Here is a 6970-nt window from a genome sequence, read left to right as displayed (position 1 = left end):
CTGGAGCGACTGCATGTCAGAAACTGTCACTGGTAGAAAGTCACTCGCACTCCAGAAACTTTTGTAGTCAATCTTCTTTATTGACCATCAAAGTGTGACACTTTGATGGTCAATAAAGAAGATTGACTACAAGTAGTTTCTGGAGTACGAGTGACTTTCTACCAGTTACGGTCCTTAGACATGACACTTTGACTGATGAAGGGACTGATGTGTGGTTCTCAAAAGTTGCAATCTTCTCTCATGCTGCAAAGCCGTGAATAAAGATGAGATTCTGAAGCTGAAAGTATGCTGTGGCACCCGACTAAAATGGGTACATCTGTGTGGTGTGCGAAGGCGATATAACCACAATTTGCATCATACACACAGGTACATGTCTCTTGGCAATGAAGTGGCCAGACTATCCTAGAGTCACTGTCAACCAATGGGGCTTATCACCTACCTAAATGTTCCCTTTTGAGAGAATCTGTGAGGATAGACCTGTACGGCTCCCAGTCCTGAGTTGGTTCATCGCAATGGCTAGTGAACCCGGAATCAGGATGACGGCCTCAGATCCTGCCCCTTTATAGACAAATTCAGCAATGGCAGCTCACATACTCATGTCCCTCCATGCTCTCCGCAGCTGGCCACCAATCTGTAGAGGTGACATACAGTAATATGGCATCAGACTAGTATGACAGTGACCTGCCCTGCTGTTCTCGGCAATGACTGTTGATCAAGCAATCGCTCTTTTATTGGTAATCACCATGAATATTCATCTGGTAACATCTGCCATTTATTATATATCTGTACATAAGCATGCAGCCAGCGCTGACCTCCTCTGAAAATGCTAAGTGTCTGGCTGTGGCTTTAATACTTTGAGTCAATGACCTGGAGCAAGTATGAGTGAGTACTCCTTATGTACAGCCTACATGTTCCCTCAATACAAATTTCCTTTCTAACAACCTTGTCACTCAAAATATTTTAAAAAAAATTGAACCAGTAGTACTGGAAGATGTTTAACTGCTTGGCCCCCACCCCTCCGCTGCCGGCTATCCTGGGGCCTGCTGTCCCATGTGCGGGCCCATGACCCACACAGCGTCTCTCTGTACCGCGATCGAAGGGAGGTCAGCACACTTCCAGCAGCTGATCTCAATGCTGAACCCGAAAGCGACATGTATTACATCACTTCCCGTTTCAAGCTCTCATTTCTCGGGCTGCTGTAGCCAGAGAAGAAAGTGGTGAAGCACGATCCTGGCTTCATCAGCTTCTTTGGGGTCTATAGGTGACATTAATGGTCTAATAGACCCCTGATGTCTATATAAAGAGGACCTATCACTGTATCTGTGCTATAATAATAAAGTATGTTGGGGGAAAAAAGGGAGGTTTTTTTCAAACTTTTTTCTTTATATAGTAAACGATAAAAAAACCCCAGTGGTGATTTAATACCACCATAAGAAAGCTCAATCTGTCCCCAAAAATATATTTTAGTACAGCATTTGAATAATTGTCAGTCAAATTACCTTTTCCTTTTACATTTCCAACGGGTGGTGAGTAAAATCTTTGCTCTCTTGAAGAGCTCCGGGTTGCCACTGGTCTCCGACATTTCCAGGTGTGTCAGATACCCAGATCCCTGCAGGGCACCATGGTTCACCCCACCGGCTGCTACATCACTACACAGTGGGAGGAACCACTGCACCCAGGAAGGGGGAGCAGGTATCTGACACAACCAAAAGTGCTGGATAGCAGCAGCATGGTCTAGGTTGCTACTGATTTAAATTTTTACATGGACCATTCAACGACAACCTTCTCACAAGATTGCATGTGCACTTTACATATTTTATGCTATTTACCTGTGAAAGCCTCCCTTGTGTAGACATACAAAAGCTCTCAGACTGCTGCTGGGCACCTCCATCTTGGATGTTATGCCAGTAGCCAGCAGACTCTATCCTCGTCCCTCAGCAGATACTTAAAAGGTTATATATAGTGGTGATGAGTGGAGGAGCTGGGCCAGCACAAACAGCAATTAGACACTCCCAGACAGTGGCGTCACAAGGGGGGTGCAGCCCACACCCGGGTGTCACCACTGCAGGGGTGACACCAAAATGACTGACAGTCATTTTGGTGTCACCCCCCTCTAAAAAGTCGGGCACTCGGTCATGGACCGAGAGCCCAACAGTGTCAGCAGAGAGGCGGCATACCTCATCCCGCCGGGTGAACGTTCCCTCCTCTCTGTCGGCGTCTATCACCAAGATGACCACCGGCAGGCATCAATCTGATGGTCGTGCATTCACGATGATGTCATCGCACATGCGCGAAGTGACGTCATGGCAGGGTGTCACCAGGTCTAGAGACCTCGGGACACCCCTGCTCCGAGAAGAAGAGAAGGTTTTGACGAACGCGGAGGAAAGGGGTTGTGCTAGGGAACTGAGGCACATTGATAGTCACTACAAAAAATTGTCTATGTCAATTTGACACTAAATTTGACACAATATGACAGTAAAAACTCTGCAAGTAACAATTAATATACAGTGAGAGGAATGTATCACAACTGGAGCAGACAAATTCTGGAGCAGCTGTGCATGGCAACCAATCAGCTTCTCTATCTCATTTCCATATCTTACCTGAGCAAACTGTAGTGAGATGCTGATTGGTTGCCATGGGCAACTGCTCTAATTTCTGACTGCTCCAGTTTTGATAAATTCCCCTCTGGATGTTTCTGTATTTTGTAAAGTGGGTGACAGGGTCTCTTTAACTGAACGAAGGTTTATAATGCTCAGGACAAAGTCAGGTCAGCGATTCCTTTTCATTCTGAATGGCTGCAGATTTTTTATTCTGTGCACATTTGCTTGTCTGGAATGACACGCCGTGGACTGTTTCCGATCCCGCTTACCCCTCCCCCGTTTTCAATCTATGTTTAATCTCTGCCTTCATCTTTTAGTCAATGGACGATTCATTTATTTATTGTGCTGCAAGACTCACATTTTCATCATCTTAGCTGGACGTAAAAAAAAAAAAGACCTTGAATGTAACTGAGGGACTCTTCTTCCAATGTTACAGCATCAAAAGTCCACCCAAAAGTAGATTTTATGGGTGGGCGAGTCAGCCCCTTCTCATATGTCTGGGATATAACAGTGAGCTATAATTCCCAGCTCTGCTCCTGCACTCCTGAGAGTTCTGGGTGTACAGTACTGGGAATGAGTGCAGGGATGGTAGGAGTCCCTCATAATGGGCACAGCAGGTGTATAGACCCAGGAAGCCAGTGCAGGGATGGTGGGAACCCCTCATAATGGGCACAGCGGTTGTACAGACCCGGTACCTCAGCACGGGGATGGTGGAAACCCCTCATAATGGGCACAGCAGGTGTGCAGACCCGGGGACTCAGCACAGGGATGGTGGGGGCCCCTCATAATGGGCACAACAGGTGTATAGACCCAGGAACCCAGTGCAGGGATGGTGGGAACCCTTCATAATGGGCACAGCGGTTGTACAGACCCGGGAACTCAGCACGGGGATGATGGGAGCCCCTCATAATGGGCACAGCAGGTGTACAGACCCAGGAACTCAGCACAGGGATGATGGGAGTCCCTCATAATGGGCACAGCAGGTGTGCAGACACCGGAACTCAGCACAGGGATGATGGGAGCCCCTCAAATGGGCACAGCAGGTGTAAAGACCCGGGAACTCAGCACAGGGAATAAGGTAATTGATAACAGCCAGTACAAGCAAAGAACACAAGAAGTTATCAGCTCATACAATATCTGGATCAACAGGAACACAAGAGAAACAACCGGAGGAGGTTTTCAAACACATCCTATGTGTTTCCCTCGAGATGTCTTGGTTTGTGGTATCTGAAGATGATTTCCTCTCCAGATTGGGTAATGGTCATCGCAAGTCCCCTTCCACCCAATCCAACCAGTTACCAGTGGCGTCACTAGGGGGGTTACGGGGGGTACGGCCCGCACCTGAGTGCCACTATTGGAGGGGTGACACCAAAATGACTGACAGTCATTTTGGTGTCACCCCCTATGAAAAGTCGGGCACTCGGTCATGGGCCGAGAGCCCGACAGTGTCAGGAGAGAGGGGGGTACCCGGCGGCATACCTCATCCCGCCAGGTAAACGTCCCCTCCTCTCTCTGCCGGCGTCCACCACCAAGATGGCCGCCGGCAGGCGTCAGAAAGACGACCACACATGCACGATTATGTCATGGCGGGGTGTCACCCGGTCTCCGCTCCGGGTGTTACCCAGCTTCGGGACGCCCAAAGGGGACTTCCTACTGTCACATTATCTCTATAATACTCCCAACTGTTCTCGTAGGAGAAAGAGATGTAATTAATAATAGCTACAGGTTAAACCAGCGGTAGGGAACCTCAGCATTCCAGCTGGTGAAACTACAAATCCCATCATGCTTCTGCCATAGGGAGTCATACCTGTGTCGGTCAGAGTCCTGCAATGCCTCATGGGACTTGTAGTTCCACAACAACTGGAGTGCCGAAGTTGCTGGGGGAGGAGGGGGCGTGGCTGCTTGCTCTATTTTTTGTGTTTGCAGTGGAACGGAACGCAGGCAAAGTTTTGCTACGCCTCCGGTCGCACTGTGGGCGGGGGGATGGGGGTTTGGAAGTGGAGCCACTGAATTCAATGCGCCGCCACGGCCCCTCCCGCCCCAGAACGCAGGGGGGAGGTTTCGTGAGGATCGTGGTGCGTTCCAGCAGCTACCGCTCTGGAACACACCGCATTCGGTGTGATCAAAGCCCTGAATATGATGATTCCATCTAATGCCATCGTGGTCAAGTATAAGATATTCATTAAGAACACATAGGGAGGGTTTATCAAAACTGGAGCAGACAGAATCTGGAGTAGGTGCCCATGGTAACCAATCAGCTTCTCTCTTCAGTTTGTTCAGTTAACATTGGAAAATGAAAGAGAGAAGCTGATTGGTTGCCGTGCACAGCTGCTCCAGATTTTCTCTGCTCCAGTTTTGATAAATCCTCCTCATGGTATTGTTACATTCTGTCGGAAGAGCTGAAATAAACTTGAAAGAAATATCCTATTTACTAGGCAACGAGCGATCTCTAAAGTGCCACAAGCCTTAGCAACCAATCAGCAGTCGCCTTTCTCTTGGGTGCCTGTGCTAAAGGGATAACAAGTGAGATCTGGTTGCTATGGGTTACATGTCGATATAACATATGTATAAATAGGGCTCTTTCAGGGCACGGTGTTAACAGAAAACTGCGTCCAGGGAAATGAAATATCTTATTACATCTCTTTCCAAAGAAATATCTCAGGAATCACAAGTCCCAGCATGCCATCACAGAGTCCCCCGAACTACAAATGTAGCCGAAAACTCACTGAACTTGGAAACAAATTAATCTTAACCACTCTGAATATATCTCTTTTATGCAATGGAGACAATTTCTATTCTACAGTGCCCTGAAAGAGCCCTTCACACATACATATATGTACATGTCTACATATTTGACAATAAAATGCTGATGCTTTGACTTATCTCCGCTGCAAGACCTGTGAGTGCCTCTCTACACCTACTGTGGATTCATCTGTAGACATATTTATACATTTATAGACGTATTTATACCTCTGCAGACACCTGTATATATAAGTATAGTTATAGATCTAGGTATAGATATAGTTATGTATAGTAATTGCATGCTTTGTAATAATTCAGCAATTATTTTCACATACTCGTCAGCACAATAGAAAAGAATTCCGCGTATCGGATCCACTTGTCACCCTCATGCACAGACCTCAGAGGCATTTGTACAGACTTCTTTTTTTTTCTTTTCCCCTCAGTGCAATGTTACATCTCTGGTCAACAGTATGCCCTGGGCAGCGCCCTTTAATACCTCCTTTTTTGTATTGCAACCCTATAAAATCGCATGCTGAGACTTGTGGTTCCCTGCAAGCCAGGAGACTGGAGGCAGAGAAAACTTTCCAGAGATGATTGCCTGAGATGCAGAGAATCAAGCAGTCCCCAAAAAACCTTTCGCCCACCAGCTGCTGTATTGAAAGGAACAAGACACTTACCCAGCCCTGGCACAAAAGTGTTGAGGAAGAGGCAGATGACAGCCACTGGGAATGGCATGTAAGGGATGGCAGCTCTCAGGGGTCCCTTCTTCTCTCTGACTTGGACCACCACCCCGCTGGCGGTGCCCTTCTCTACCACGTCCCCTTCTTTGAGATCCATGCTGCCCCTCCGCTGTGGGTGAAGAGCAGGCAGGGAGACGTTGGGTGCTGGAGTTTGGTGTGGGTCAAATGCCAGGAGGTATGATGATTCCTCAGTGCCCCTCTCTCTCTCTCTCTCTCTCTCTCTCTCTCTCTCTCGCTCGCCTTCCTCCTCCTTCTGCTATCGCTGCTCTTCCTCCTCCTCCTCCAGCTTGGGGAGTCTCAATCAGACACACAGCCCACTAATGTCATATATGATTATAACAATCACTAGGAAGCTTCATGCCACACGCTACAAGCCGGGCTCTTTCCCCCTTTGCAGCAGGAATTGCCACCGTCCCTTCCTCCATGTGCGCCTTTTATGGCTCTTTCTTTGTACTATAATTACGCACGCACGCCTGAGTTCACATCTTCCGAACAATGTGCCATAAGGAGGCATTATTGTGCTGAGCAGAGACTCTGGTTTTGTTGTTGTTTTTGTGATCTTTTTTTTTACTATGCTTCCTGTAAATGATCGGAGCAAAAAAAGATTCCATGGGCAAATTCAGAAAGCAGCGCACGGTACAAAGCACTGGATAGAGTGTGCAATAGCTCAAGCATCGGGACTTACCTCTGTGATGTCAACGTAGAGCAAGCTTCATTGTGATTGGTTGTCTGGGTGCTGTATGTCGCTTCGCTCCTGAGTGGATCTCGACGGCATGAGATACAGAGGGAATCTCATGAATTTGGATGTCCTGAGCTGAATCGGAATTTAAGTGTATAAACAAACACATAGAAAAAAAGAAGATATAAAAACGTATGGACCTTGGTCTT

General features: G+C 47.4%; 1 protein-coding gene across 2 annotated transcripts in view; it reads right to left on the bottom strand.

The window, feature by feature from the left end:
- STUM (stum, mechanosensory transduction mediator homolog) overlaps window positions 1-6427 on the bottom strand; it is a 62442-nt gene extending 56015 nt beyond the window's left edge. The window contains exon 1 of one of the 2 annotated variants that reach the window (XM_018568214.1): window positions 6020-6427. In XM_018568214.1, coding sequence (XP_018423716.1) covers window positions 6020-6179 — 160 coding nt within the window. In that variant the 5' untranslated portion in view covers window positions 6180-6427. The remainder of the gene's footprint in view (window positions 1-6019) is intronic. The other variant, XM_018568206.1, reaches the window with a different exon arrangement.
- Between the last annotated feature and the right edge of the window lie 543 nt (window positions 6428-6970).

The sequence above is a fragment of the Nanorana parkeri genome, unplaced genomic scaffold, assembly GCF_000935625.1.
Source record: "Nanorana parkeri isolate BGI_ZX_2015 unplaced genomic scaffold, ASM93562v1 scaffold31, whole genome shotgun sequence".
Lineage (NCBI taxonomy): Eukaryota > Metazoa > Chordata > Amphibia > Anura > Dicroglossidae > Nanorana > Nanorana parkeri.
The sequence above is the reverse complement of the archived record's forward strand: the minus strand, read 5'-3'. Positions and strand labels throughout refer to the sequence as shown.